At 43.4% G+C, this 15677-nt stretch overlaps 1 protein-coding gene across 1 annotated transcript in view; it reads left to right on the forward strand.

Moving 5' to 3' along the window:
* Positions 1–15677, forward strand: part of RYR3 (ryanodine receptor 3) — a 1291138-nt gene that overhangs the window by 106782 nt on the left and 1168679 nt on the right. The window contains 1 exon segment of the mRNA XM_029600192.1: positions 14103–14181. Coding sequence (XP_029456052.1) covers positions 14103–14181 — 79 coding nt within the window.

Genomic DNA, 15677 nt, shown 5'->3' on the forward strand with positions numbered 1-15677 from the left:
CCCTCTCTTTTAAGGTTTGTTCGATATCTTATATTACATGAGTTCTTGCTATTTTTAGGCCTCTTTTAAATCAGTTGTTCCAGCCAATTGTTCTTCACTTTGGTGTAAACAGCTGTGGCAATCATAGATCTCTAAAGATAAGCATTTCACCTAATCACACACACATATGGGTCACATGACCATGCTCTGCACTGAATGGATAGATCTTTTTTTCAGAGTTTTCAGAAAAGGGCAAATCTCTTTCACTGCCCATGTGCAATAGTTTCCATGTTGCTGTAGTCCAGGGGCTCAGTTTGCTTTAGTCTGCTGAGACTAGTAGAGGAGCCCTGTAGATACTGAGAAGGGGGTCTTTTTCTTCAGTCTCTTTTGCTTAATTAGAATTTTGGAACTTCTGAAGTTTTATGTTTTCTTCCTTGATTCACTGAACTGGTTCATGCCTATTTCCTTTGGCACAGCCATATCAGCAGGTTACCCAGTCAAATATGTTTTTTCGTTCTCTGTACACCGACGTGATATCTCTGATGAGCGGCGGTATATAAAAACCAATAAATAAATAAATAAATAAATGTTTTTCTTTTTGGGTCATGTTTTGTGAAGAGATGACATATCAGTTTTCCTTACTATGTCCAAGAAGCAGGGCAGCAGTTTCAAGATCTGACCTGGGTGAATATAGAAGATGTCCATTAAAGATCATAGTTTAATACAAATGTGTAGCACTTGTATGATATTAGACACATTGAAAAGTGCATCAGGTGTGGGCTTGGCTGTTAGAAAGCCATGAGTAAGTTGAATTATAATTACAATATAGTTAACCTCCCATACCAAAACAGCTCTAATTGCTAGCACTCAAACAGTAACAGCCTTACCTATGAAAAGGCAACACTGCAAATATTACTCCAGGCCCTAAAACACCAGTACATCTCCTATTAGAAAAACAGAACAAGCTAAACTGCTAAAGATCCCTACACAGAAACTACATGCTAGCAGAATACCTCACCTTCATTACACATGCAGAACACAGACAGGCCCTCACCAAATACGAAATAAAAAGACCATAAAGTATAAATAGAAACATGCAGACTCTGTATGTAGTGCAACAATGAAAAATCACAAAAACCAAAAAGCAGAAACCCCTGAAAGATCAACCAAAAAAATCAAAAAGCAAGGGGAAACATCCAAAATTAATGTACTTACATAAATTGTGTAGATCTCGGCATCTGAAAAATGGTGCTTTCTTTTTACATCTATTGCTCTCACCACACAATAGATCTCAAGCGGTATCAGTGGTATACATCTTCAATATCATTCATATTCCCTCTCTCAGTACTGCCCCTCATACAGGCTCCCTTTGTCCCTCTCTCTCTGTTTCTCTCACACACACATACACACACACACATGCTCCCTCTCTCTAGTGCTCATACACACATACACACATACCCTCATACAGACTCCCCCTTTTCTCTCTCATACACCTCTGCACACTGGCTGCCTTTCTCACACCTCACACCTAGGCTCCCTCTCTCTCTCATGCATACACCCTCTCAGAGTCTCCGACGCACATTTAACTGTCATCTATTAACGCCTGTCAGGAGCAGGCGTTTTTAGCGACTAAAACCAATGCCGGGTTTATTGGCGTCGGTTTTCATGACTGGCGTATGGCAGTCATGAAAACTGTCTGGGTTCGTGTTAGCAAGGATGTGCTAGCGACCCTAGCGCATCCTTGCTAAAGCGACCCCCTAATTTAAATATTGCATGGCGCCCCCTGACATTGCCATGCGCATGTTATAAAATCCTGGGTCGGTGCACGCAAGGGGGTGCACACTTGTGCACCTTGCACACGCCGAGCCCTAGGGCTCGGCGTGTGCAAGGTGCACAAGTGTGCACCCCCTTGCGTGCACCGACCCAGGATTTTATAACATGCGCATGGCAATGTCAGGGGGCGCCATGCAATATTTAAATTAGGGGGTCGCTTTAGCAAGGATGCGCTAGGGTCGCTAGCACATCCTTGCTAACACGAACCCAGACAGTTTTCATGACTGCCATACGCCAGTCATGAAAACCGACGCCAATAAACCCGGCATTGGTTTTAGTCGCGTTCCCTCCGAAGCCGCGTTCCCTCCGAAGCCGCTCTGAAATTGGAGCGGCCTTGGAGGGAACTTTCCTTCTGCCCCCCCCCACCTTCCCCTCCCTTCCCCTATCTAACCTGCCCCCCAGCCCTATCTAAATCCCCCCACCTTTATTTTTTTATTTATACCTGCCTCTGGGCAGGCGTAGGTTGCGTGCACCGGCCAAGTGCCGGCGCGTGATCCCTGGGCCCAGCAGCAGTGGAGAAGCCTCTGGCCATGCCCCCGCCCCACACCACCATTCCCCGCCCCTGCCCTGCCCATTTTTCAAGCCCTGGGACTTACACACGTCCCAGGGCTTGCGCGCATCACCGGGCCTCTGCAAAATAGGCTCGGTGCGCGCAGGAGCGGGTTTTTGGGGTTACACGCGTAACCCTTTTAAAATCTGCCCTAATGTGTCTTAAAATGGCTAGGTTAAATAGTGTTCATGCATCCAATCTAGTCCCTCCAGGTGGAAGGGACTGAGGGCTACGGATGGCTTCTTACTAGAGTGTTGTAATACAGGGACAGTGACCAGATCCAGGGGTGGGGGTCTGCCTCGTGTTTATTTGATTTATGTGTACAGGAAATTTGTGTTTGTTTTTATGTAACTTGGACAAAGCGGGAATAAATCCTATAAATAAATGCTTCATTCTTCTACTGCCAGTTCTGTGGCTAAGAGGTGCAGGGGTCCCCCCTCCTTGCTAATCCCACTTTCTCCTTTTATCTAATTATTTCTCCTGACTGACATATTAACAGACCTCTTGGTAATGGAGAGCTAGCGTGACAGGTATATCATCGTTGCTACTCCTATTGTTCCTTCTCAAAGTGATCCAGGATCTTAGGATCTGAGTGATCATATTATTTCAGACTAATATGTGGATTCAGCTTTCCTAGTGAAAGACTGCATGTGGATTCTCCTTTCTTAGCAGCATGAGAAGGGATGGTCTGAATTGTTGGGAGAGGGATTTGATACCACTCTACTATGATCTGAACTATGTCCTTTGGTATTTACTCTTCAGAAAAGTTGATGCTGTAGTTGTCCTCTATTAGGGTCACAGCAAAACCATTCTCCCTGCTATACTAGGCCAGAAGATTTCTTGCTTGACAGTCTGTAGGCGTTTGCACTTTTTACCTGTGGTCAATCAGTTGCCCCAGCAGGAGGGTTGTGCTGTCATTTGTTTCATTTTGAATAGTATACACTAATTATTTTATTGTACACTAAATCAAAATAGTGCCCACTAATTGGGATGTAGTGCACACGAAAATAAAAAGAGTGTACAGAAAAAAAAGAAAAAATCTTCCCCAAAACAAAATGAAAAAAAGAAAAAAGAATTTTTTTGAATGCATACCCCTTCCCAGCAGCTAGCTAATTTGAAATGTTTTCCCTATTGGTAAAAATATAGGTCTTCAATGGCTTTAAATGACAATATAAATTATTAATAAACAAGCATTTTCTGTCTCTATAATTTGGAGAACATCTTCCAGATTCTGTAATGTTAGCAAGCCTCCAACTTCCTCAGGATATATCAGAGAACAGGCTTCGTGATAGATCAGAGTGGTCAGAGTACTATACTAAACCTGTGGGAACAGAGTGAGAGCTACCAGCACTGCAGGAAGAAGATGAGAGATGCTAGTTTTTCAGGAATAAGGTGGGGACTACCTGTGCTGGAGCAATAAAAGAGTGAAGGATGTAGCACTGCAGAAAGAGGGTGGCTGTTGCAGGGGCAGTGGAAGAGCTACTGGCACTATAAGAACAGTGAAAGGAAAGGGAGAAATATTTTATGTGGGGGTCAAGGCTGACGGAAACATTAGGCAGCGTAGGTAGCTGCCTGGAGTGTCATGGTGCCTGGGGGTGGCAGAAAGACTGGTTCAGCTGGTGCATCTCTGATCTCTGCATCCCACCTGAGACAAAGAGGCACCCAGGCAGTGATATGATAAAGCTCCCCCCCCCCCCCATGCAGCAGCACTAACATCATACCTCTGAGCGAGGAGGTCCTTGATGTGCACTTAGGGACAACAGGAAGAGGAGCACAGGAGCAGGGGAAGTAGGTAGAGATCTGATCTACCAAGAGCACGAGAGGATAGGTTTCTTGCAAGCATTGAAGTAGCTTCCCTCCTTGTACTTTCTCAGACCATTGGTTGGAGACTTGGACTGCAACTGTCTCCTTGCTGTAACTGCCAGTGCAAGAGCATGTTTGTGTGTGTGTTTGTGTAAGAAAGCATATATGTGTGTATGTGTGCGAGAGAACATGTAAGAGAGAAAGCGCCTATATGAGTGAGAGATAGCATGTGGGAGAGATAGCATATGTTTGTGTGAGCATGTGGGAGAAAACAATATGTGTGTGTGAGAGAGCATGTGGGAGAGACAGGATATGTGTGTGTGAGAACATGGGTTTCTGAGCATGTAGGAGAGAAAGAGCATGTATGTATGAGCATGTGTGTATGTGATTGTGTATGTGAGAGAGAGAGCATGTGTGTGTGAGAGAGCATGTAGGAAAGAGAAAGTAAATGAGAGAGCATGTGGGAGAAAGCGTGTGAGGGAGAGAAAGTATGTGAGAAAGACAACTTGCATGTCAAAGAGAATATGTGTGTGAGAGAGCGAGAGAACATGTGGGAGAGAAAGAGCCTATGTGTGTTAGAGAGCCTATGGGAGAGACAGCATATGTGTGTGTATGAGATCGTGTGTTTGTGAGCATGTGGGAGAGAAAGAGCATCTGTATATGTGGGAGAGAAATAATGTGTGCATGTGTGTGTGTGTGTGTGTGTGTGTGAGAGAGAGCATGTGGAAGAGAAAGAGCCAGTGTATGTGAGAAAGAGCATGTGGGAGAGACAGCATGTATTTGTGAGAGAGCATGTGTTTGTGTGAGCATGTGGGAGAGAAAGAGTGTGTGTGTGTGTATGAAAGAGCACATGAGACAGAGTGTATGTGCGTGTGTGTGAGAGAGAGAGCATGTGGGAGAGAATGAGTGTGTATGTGTATATGAGAGAACATGTGAGGAATAGTTTGTGTGTGAGAGAGAGGGAGCATGAGAGAGAGAGCATGTGCATGTGTGTAAGACAGCATGTGGGAGAAACCATGTGTGGGTGTGTGAGAGAGAGAGAACATGTGGGAGAAAAAGAGCATGTAGGTGTGTGAGAGAGCATATGGGAAAGAGAGAGTATGTAAATGAGGGAGAAAGAATGTGAGAGAGAAAGAGAATGTATATGTGTGTGAGAGAGCATGTGGAAGAAATCATGTGTATGTGTGTAAGAGAGAGCATGTGGGAGATAATGTTCTGTGCTGCTCCCCCGAGGGGAGGGGCTAGCACGAGGTGATACTCCGTAGGCGGAGTTAGTGTTCTGCTGTGGGCAATTTCCACAGAGTGGCAGTTGATAATACCGTACTATAAGTGTAAAGAATGAACACTCAGTAAAATGATGAAACCCTGGGCTGATGGCAGATGACAGCGCCCTCAAGTGGAGATCTTGAGAGGGACCATCAGCTAGGCTGGAGTATTGAATTAGACACAAATAGTTCTTTATTAGACTGGAAGCTGGACCACCAATGGTGGCAGTAGTGAGTCGATGTGTCCGGCAAGGCTGAAGCCCTTCTAATACTGGAATATAATCTCTGGGTCGCTGAGCTGTAGAGAGAGACTAGAAGAGGTGAGTGGACAGGGTATACTGGATACAAGATGGTACACTCACAATCGTCGATGTCTGCAATGGTCTCTATGCCACAGAGATTCTTCAGTATGTTCAGGAACAGGAGCCGTAGGCGAGCACTGGTTCCCACAAACAGTCTGTAATAAGAACTCACAATTGCTGTATATGAAATGGCTTCTAGAGTAGAAGAGAGTCTGTAAAGGATTCTAGGAACATGGGCCCTTGTGGAGTGAGTACCGGTTCCTATCTGCAATCTTGCCAATGTAACTCTTGATCTCCGTACATGCGATAACGTCTTGGACGGAAGGGAGTCTTCAGAGCTATAGGAATGTAGGCCCTCATGGAGAGAGTACCGATTCCTATGTAATAGAACTCACTGTGTTCACGTCCACGATCACTTCCAAGCAATGAGGAGTCTTCCGAGTGTTCTGGCAATCTGAAATTAAGAAGAGAGAGCAGAGCCCCCGTGGAGCAGGTACTCCTAGTATGTAGAAAGCAGAGTAGCTTGGCAATCATAACCAAGAGTATGATTCGAGTCCTTGCTAACTCATAGAGGTTAGCAAGCAAAGACCTTTTAAAATGCAAATGGATGGCATCACTGTGGGGGCACGCCCCCGAGGATCGCGCCCTTGCAGGTACAAAGTTTGGAGCGCGCGCGCGCGCCCTTATGTCATTAGGAACATGGCAGTTCCATAATGTCAAGCCAGCTCGGAGGTTCCGACGAGATGAGGCAGGAGAACTCCGTGTTAGCAACTGTCTGTCAGACCCAGAGGGAGTCACCACCGGAGTAGAGAGGGTGGAGCGAGGGTGAGAAACAGGCATGAACGTAACAGTACCCCCCTTCAAAGGGTGATCTCCTCTTCAGGTGCCAGGTTTAGGCTTTGAAGGATGTGCAAGATGAAACTGACAAAGCATCTCTTTATCCAAAATGTTGGCCTGAGGCTCCCACGAATTGTCTTCGGGGCCGAAACCTTCCCACTTTAAAAGATATTCCATCATCTTGCCTCTCTTACGAACATCAAGAATTTCTTCAATTTTTTTTTTAATTTAATATTTATTGAATTTTATATATTTAATACATCAAGCAGTGTTACATTTGAATATAGTATACAGAAATGAATCACTAATTCCTCTAATTAATGTCTCAAAATATCTCTAAATGCAAAAATATTCATTGTATAAATTTTCCGAAGTCAAAGATTTCAACACCAATGCAGCTCTGGAGGAGATATTTAATGGAGATATTAGGCATACCAGAAGCCACATTACCTATTCTTTTGAAAATATATTTTCTTCCTCCATTGAAGAAAACCTCTGAAGCTGCACTGGAAGTTACCTCTATGCAAGAGTTAAAACCAGCTCATGAGGAAGTGAATGTAAATATTTCAGAGTTGTTGGAAAGAACAGAGTCTGAATTAGTAAATCCAGCTACACTCCTTGTAACTTTTATGTTAGAGTCTGACAAGGATTGGATTTTCAGAAAATATTTCCAGAATAGGTGAAAAGAGTTTATGGGCTGTAAAGTCCAGATATTTCCTGATATATCCCATCAGACTCAGAAACGTAGAAAACAATTTCTGTTATTATGCCCCCAAGTAGTACAACTTGGAATGTTTTTTATTTTAAAATATCCTTGTAAGTGCTTAATAAAATTCAATGGAAAGACATATATATTCCAACAACCAATTCATCTAACAGGTTTTCTAGTAGAGAAAGGAAAACCATTAATGAGTTCATTTCCAGAGATTACATAAAGTGCTCAGTGTAAGGAGTTTGGATCTCCCAATAGTAAAAATATCCTATAGTCAAATTGCTTTGTTGGTTTATGCATTATTGTATTGTATAAATTTACTTGTAAAAGTGTAAAGGATCTCAATTGAGGGCTTGATAGATAGGGATGAAGGAGGTTAATTTCTTTAATTTTCTTTTTTATATAATGCATGGAAATGAAAATATATGTATTATTTAGTATAGTATTTATTAATTAAAAGAATTTCTTCAACTTTATATTCTAAGTCATCTTCAGCATTGATTACTGGTGGTTCTAGGGTCTGAGAAGAAAATTCGCTGAGTATAAGCGGTTTTAATAGTGAAACGTGAAATGCATTATGAATGTGGAGACCAGGTGGTAGCTTCAATCGATATGTGACGTTACCAATACGTTGAAGAACTAGAAATGGTCCTACGTAATGAGGAGCAAATCGAGACGAAGGTAGCTTAAGTCTGAGGTGCTTAGTAGACAGCCAAACTTTGTCCCCTGGCTTGAAGGCTGGAGCTGGTGCATGATGTGCATCATAATATTTCTTAGCACACTCATTAGCTTTAAGTAACATGTCCTTTGTCTGAACCCATAGTTTATGAATATCCTCAACAGTGGATTGAGCAGCTGGAGACATCACTGAGAGTCTCAGTGGAAGCGGTGGTGTAGGGGAACGTCCGAATACCAATTCAAAAGGTGACCGTCCTGTAGAAGTTGCTGGGTGAGAATTAATAGCAAATTCAGCCCATGGAAGCAATTCGGCACAGTTATTTTGTTGAGATGTGACATAGGCTCGTATAAACTACTTCATGGTTTGATTCATTCGTTCCGTTTGACCATTCAACTGTGGATAGTAGGCTGAAGTATAGTCTAGAGTGATATCAAACAATTTGCACAGAGCCTTCCAGAATCGTGCCGTGAATTGGGAACCACGATCAGATACGATGTGTGAAGGTAGGCCGTGGAAATGAAATATGTGCATTATAAAAAGCTTTGCAAGTTCCAAGGCTGAAGGTATGCCAGGGAGTGCCACAAAGTGTGCCATCTTGCTAAAGCGATCCACTGTCACCCAGATGGTGTTCATTCCTCCAGAAGTAGGTAAATCTACTACAAAGTCGGTTGCGATGTGCGACCAGGGTCGATCCGGAACTGGCAATGGTTGCATTTGCCCCCATGATGGGCCAGAGGCTGGTTTATTTTGGGCGCAATTGGTAGATGAGGCCACATAAGAATAGGTATCCTTTTTAATGGTAGGCCACCAATACAGTTCCTGAATTCTGAGCAGCATTCGACGTTGGCCTGGATGACCAGCCAGCTTAGAATCGTGTGCCCAAAAGAGCACTTTTCACCGGAGGTTCTTGGGAACCATAGTCTTACCAACAGGTACCGAGCGGGTAGTGGCCAAAACGATCCTCCTAGGGACAACCATGTCTGACGGCTCTTCAGGTAAATCCTCCCACGTCGTCTCTTCATCCCTCTCAGATGAAGAATCAATTTCCTTTTTAGGTAGCACGAAAGGAACTCCTGAATCTGAGATGTTTTCACAGGACTTCAATAGCGGAATAATCTCTGTTACCTTTTTAAAAGATTCTTTTTGAAAAGGATCCTGCTGAGGTAAAAGTTCTGGTTCCGCTGAAACATTGGGTCTGCCATTAGCAGGTAAAACCTCCTTGAAACATTTCTTATGAGAATCAGGGCCCCAGCATGAGAGATCCAAGGAAGCCCAATCAAATTGAGGCTGATATTCTTTCAGCCAAGGCAACCCCAAAACGATCGGATGCATGGCCTTCTCTAAATCAAAGAGAGAGATTATTTCCATGAGAAGTGCTCTGGTACGAAGCCTAATTGGTACAGTCTCGCAGGTTACATCACCTAGTAAAGGCTCCCCGTGTATGGAGGATAACAATAGAGGAAATTTTAAGGAGATGAGAGGAATCTTCAGATATTCTACTAGATATCTAGAAATAAAATTGCCTCCTGACCCTGAGTCCACCAGGGCAGGAGTCCGAATCGTGACTGGTCCATATGTCAGAGAGACTGGAAGAGAGAGCGGGAGTGAAGGTACAGTAAGTCCCACAAACAGTCTTTCCGCCGGATTAGAATTCCTCCGTTCCCCTGGGGAATGGGAACAAGTCGAGACATCATGGCTGAACTGGCCACAGTACATACACAGATCACATGTTTCGTGGGTCCTTTTCTCCTTAAAAGTCAAGTGACCATGACCAAGTTGCATTGGTTCCTCTTTATCAACAGCAATGTTTTCTGGATTCATCTGAAAAGCAGGGGCACGAGCCTGCATGAACTCGGGTAATGCTCTAGATGGAAGTTCCTTCACTTTGTCTCAAAGCCGCCAATCAATCCGAGTAGCCAAGGCTATCAACTCTTCCAATGAGTCAGGTGTCTGATGAGCAGCCATCTCATCTTTTATGCAAGTGTCCAGGCTTCTGCAAAAGAGTGTCTTCAGACATCTGGGGTCCCAGCGCAGCTCTGCTGCTAGAGTTTTAAATTCAATAGCAAATTCCACCAGGGATCTGTTGCCTTGCTTCAGATCCACCAAAGTAAAACCAGCAACAGACATACGATCAGGGTCAGCAAAAATGGATTTAAACAAGTCCATGAATCCTTCGATGTCCTGTAAAATAGGGTCCTTGCATTCCCACAAGGTAGAAGCCCACGACAAGGCTCTCCCATCTAAGTAAGACAGAATGTAGCTAGTCTTAGAAAGACCTGTAGGAAATAATGAAGGTTGTAAGACTAAATGTAAGCTGGACTGGTTCAAGAAGCCTCTAGTCTTCTGGAGTTCTCCGGAGAATTGAACAGGTGCCACCAGTGGAACAGCTGACCTTAAAATTACCTCCTGTAACTGACCTTCTGGTGTAGAGGCTATGCTTTGTATCTTCAGTGCCTGAAGCTGATGAACTGCTACAGTAATTTTCTCCAAGGTTTCTTGCTGTTCTAAGATGCGTTGAGCCAGGCCTGGAATAGCCTACAAGGCAGAAAGGTGAGCCGGGTCCATGGCTATAGTCCTCAATACTTTTAGCCGGATTCACTGGAGTTAGCAATCTGTTCTGTGCTGCTCCCCCGAGGGGAAGGTCTAGCATGAGATGATACTCTGTAGGCGGAGTTAGTGGTCTGCTGTGGGCAATTCCCAAAGAGTGGCAGTTGATAATACCGTACTATAAGTGTAAAGAATGAACACTCAGTAAAATGGTGAATCCCTGGGCTGTTGGCAGATGACAGCGCCCTCAAGTGGAGATCTTGAGAGGGACCATCAGCTAGGCTGGAGTATTGACATAGACACAAATAGTTCTTTATTAGATTGGAAGCTGGACCACCAGTGGTGGCAGTAGTGAATCGATGTGTCCGGCAAGGCTGAAGCCCTTCTGATACTAGAATATAATCTCTAGGTCGCTGAGCTGTAGAGAGAGACACTAGAAGAGGTGAGTGGACAGGGTATACTGGATACAAGATGGTACACTCACAATCGTAGATGTCTGCAATTGTCTATACGCCACAGAGAATCTTCAGTACGTTTAGGAACAGGAGCCGTAGGCGAGCATTGGTTCCCACAAACAGTCTGTAATAAGAACTCACAATTGCTGTATATGAAATGGCTTCTAGAGTAGAAGAGAGTCTGTAAAGGATTCTAGGAACATGGGCCCTCGTAGAGCGAGTACCGGTTCCTATCTGCAATCTTGCCAATGTAACTCTTGATCTCCGTACCTGCGATAACGTCTTGGATGGAAGGGAGTCTTCAGAGCTATAGGAATGTAGGCCCTCGTGGAGCGAGTATCAATTCCTATGTAATAGAACTCACTGTGTTCATGTCTGCGATCACTTCCAGGCAATGAGGAGTCTTCCGAGTGTTCTGGCAATCTGAAATCAAGAAGAGAGAGCAGAGCCCCCGTGGAGCGGGTACTCCTAGTAAGTAGAAAGCAGAGTAGCTTGGCAATCGTAACCAAGAAGTATGATTCGAGTCCTTGCTAACTCATAGAGGTTAGCAAACAAAGACCTTTCAAAGTGTAAATGGATGGCGTCACTATGGGAGCACGCCCCCGAGATTCACGCCCTTGCGGGCACAAAGTCTGGAGCACACGCACGCGCCCTTATGTCATTAGGAACATGGCAGTTCCATAACGTCAAGCCAGCTCGGAGGTTCCGACTAGATGAGGCAGGAGAACTCCATGTTAGCAACTGTCTGTCAGACCCGGAGGGAGTCACCACCGGAGTAGAGAGGGTGGGGCGAGGGTGAGAAACAGGCACGAATGCAACAGATAATGAGTATATGTGTGAGAGAAAGCATGTGGGAGAGACAGGTTGTGTGTGAGAGAAAGCATTGAGAAAGAGAGAGAACATGTGTCAAAGAGAGAATGTGTGTGTGACCGAGATTGTGAGAGTATATGTGTGTGAGAGAATATGAGTGAAAGCATATGTATGTGTGTCTGTGTGTGTATGTGTGTGAGAAAGAGAGAGCATGCATGTGTCTCAATGTGTCTGAGAGAGCATGTGTATGAGCGTGAGAGTATGTGAGAGAGAAAGAGAGAGAGCATGTGTGTGTAAGCATGTGTGAGTGAGCAAACATGTTTGTGTTGGAGAATATGTGTATGTGAAAAAAGAAGGGAAAGTCTGTGCATCGTCCCTCCCTCCCTCCCCTACCAATCCATGACAATCTGAGTGACTATAAATCAAAACCTTCCAGGGATGGAATGCAGGGGATTTTTTATTTCTTATTAGTCTTAATTATTGGTTGTTATTTGATGTGTCTGCTGTTTTGAAATATTTATTGGAGTTTGGGAAATTTTTCAGATTTGTAAATGAACTTTTAATTATTGGATGTTATTATATACATCAGCTATTTTTAAATATTTATTTTTATTACTATGGCTCTACAATTATGATTGATGATTCATATTTTTTTGTTTTATGTTTTCTGAGGAATGGTGTGGTGTTTCTGTTTTTCCATTATTGCACTGTATACAGGATCTGACTTATTGCGGTTTCCAGTTCAGTTTTTATCTGCACATTTCTATTTATTTTTTATGGTCTCTGTATTTGTTGAGGGGTTTGTCTGTGTTTATTTATTTATTTATTTATTTGGAGATTTTTATATACCGCGGTACGTAAAGGTCTACATCACCTCGGTTTACATTAAACAATAACTTAGCACAAGGCTTTACAAGTAACAGGTTATGCAGTAAGTAAACAATAAATAGCAAACAATAAATAGTAACAGGTTTTACATAAAACAGTTAAGAGGAAAGTAAACAATTAACTTCAACAGAAGGTGACAACTTTATACAGCAGAACTGAATTTCAATTCAAGTTAGACATTGATCATCTATAGTATGCTTGCTCAAACAACCATGTTTTGAGGTTTTGTTTGAACGTTTTGTGGCAGGGTTCACAACGTAGGTCCAACGGCATATTGTTCCATAAGTTGATTCCAGCAATCGAGAAGGAACGTTCTCTTGTGGACACGTGTTTGATGTGTTTGAGTGGATGAGCAGCCAATTTGGCTTTGTGGATATTTCTAATTGGTCTATTAGATGTGTGGAAAATGAACTGGTCAGAAAACCATTGCATCTCTTGGTTGTGTATTGATTTATGGATGAGAGAGAGCACTTTAAAAGTGATCCTGAACGTTACAGGAAGCCAATGTAGAAACATTAGAGCAGGGGTGATGTGTTCGTGTCTTCGGGTATTCGTAAGTAAGCGAGCAGCAGCATTTTGCAGCATCTGTAAAGGTTGAGTTATGTTTTTTGGGAGACCCAGCAGTAGTGCGTTACAATAGTCTAGCTTTGGTAAGATTGTTGCTTGCAACACTGTCCGGAAGTCCTGAGCATGTAAAAGAAGTTTAATTCTTTTCAGCGTATGTAACTTAAAGAAGCCATTTTTAATAGTAGCTGAGATAAAATTTTTAAAGGAGAAATGATTGTCAATCATGACCCCTGCATAAGTGTCCAAAGTGAGGTATTCTGCTAGGGATCTGTAGCAGTCTGCTTTGTTCTGTTTTCCTAATAAGAGGTGTGTTGGTGTTTTAGGGCCTGATGTAATATTTGTAGTTTCCCCTTTTCATAGGTACTGTGTTTGAGTGCTGTTTTGGTATGGGAGGTTTACTATATTATAATTGTAATTTAGTTTACTCATGGATTTCTGAAGTCCAAGCCACACCTGTTTCAAAAATCCTAATACTATATGGGCTCCAAGTGTCTTTTTTGCAGGGTTTTTTGGTTAGCAACATAGCAGCACATGTAAATATAATATACATGTTGTAAGTGATATTTTTATCCCAAAATGTACTTTTTCATGCAAAATCTATTATAAATGCATAATTTTAAATTGTTTGTGGGGAGGACTGAGGAGACAGGCAGCTAGTCTGTAAGATTTGCCTAGGGCATCTAATATTCTTACATCGGCCCAGGATGAACTGTTGGAGAAGAGAAGGGAGACAGGCTGAAGTCAGGAAAATGAGAAAGGAAATGGCTGAGGAAAAAAGAGGAGAAATAGAAAGACTAATTGTAGCGTTCAAGAGAAGAGATAATGCCCCTCACTTCTTTCATGTCATCTTTTTTACTTGAACTTTTTTTTTGCAGTACTTAACATGCTTGACAACATCAAGATCCATGACGGACAAACTTTCATTTGATGTGGGACTGCAGGATGATTCAACAGGTACAGTACAAAACACAAGCATCTTCCTGCAATGCAGAGAGCTTTGACCAGTTCTAAGTGCTGATGCTTTTTCAGGCGATACCACAGGTCAGGGAAAGAACATGTAAGATATGCATCCTGTTTCAACAAGGGTCACGTGGAGATAGAATGCTGAGCTCAGTAGACTTTTAATCTAACCCAGCAAAGCACATCTTATGCTTTTAGGTTAGACCTGCCCAAGACACTGGACGAATTCAGAAATGAAATTTTTCCACGTTCTGCTGGGAATAGCCAGGCCAACGATGTTGTGAGCTAAAGGCAGCAATTTGTAAACTGCATACAGGGCTTGCAGGCCCACTGCTACATTGTACCCAGGGGCCTGTAAGATCATTTTCAAACAGAAAATCCCTGTGGAGGTTCCCTTTGAAAATTCATGCCAGTAGGGTAATTCAGGTACTGTGCACATGCATAAGGTAGGTTCAAAGTACCCATGAGGAATTCAAAATTCCCGCACTACTTTCCTCACATCTCTTTTTCCCTGTGGGTACAAGTACATGCGCTTTGCCTGCACAGTAGGAGAGGCAATTTTCAAACATGCCTTTACACAGGTAAAAACCTGTTTACCCACATACAAATTTTGAAAATCTCACTCAAAATGCATAGACATTGAATACTGCAGCAGGTACTGATATTAGAGATGAGTTTTTTTTCTGATACAAGATCCCTGTTACAAAGACATGCAGATAAACTACAATAATAATACTGGGAATGGGGTCATAGGGCAGGGGTGCTCAAACTAGTCCTGGGGCCTCCACCAGCCAGTTGGGTTTTCAGGATATCTCTACTGAATATGCATGTAATTTATGTGCATGCACTACCTCCTATGTATGCAAATATTTCTCATGTGAGGTCAATATTCAGCGCCACTTAGGGGGTCATTTTCCAAAGGGATCGCACGCAAAAAGGGACTTTTCGCGTGCGATAGCTAAGTCGGGGCAGAGTCTGCATTGGAAGAGGAGGGGGCGGCGTCGGGGCAGACTCCGCAACGACTTCGCCGACGGTGAAGAGGTAGGACACCTTATCGCTGCCAGCAGCGCGCCCAATAGCACCACCTTTCATGGTGGTGCTATTGGGTGCGAAAGCTGGCAGCGATCGCACCGCGGAGGTGTGATCGCTGCCAGCTTTCGCAGGCCCGCCCCCCTCTTCGCCCCCTGGCCTCCCAGTACCGCGAGATTCATAAAGGCCTGCAATCTTAGAAAATCAAGGCCTTATTCAGATAATTGGATGTGGCTGAATATCTGGTCATGTTTAGTGGCTGCCACTTATCCAGCTAACTTACCGGGTCATTCATCAAAATACGTTATGGCATTAACGCACGCGATAGCATGTTAACACATGCGTTAACGCCATGGTGTGAATGCACATGTTTTGTAGGGGCAGGATCAGGGTGGGATTAAATTAAATTTGGGTATTATCACACCATGTGATAACATAACACATGCTATCACACGGTTTTA

The sequence above is a fragment of the Rhinatrema bivittatum genome, chromosome 4 (genome assembly GCF_901001135.1).
Source record: "Rhinatrema bivittatum chromosome 4, aRhiBiv1.1, whole genome shotgun sequence".
Classification (NCBI taxonomy): Eukaryota; Metazoa; Chordata; class Amphibia; order Gymnophiona; family Rhinatrematidae; genus Rhinatrema; species Rhinatrema bivittatum.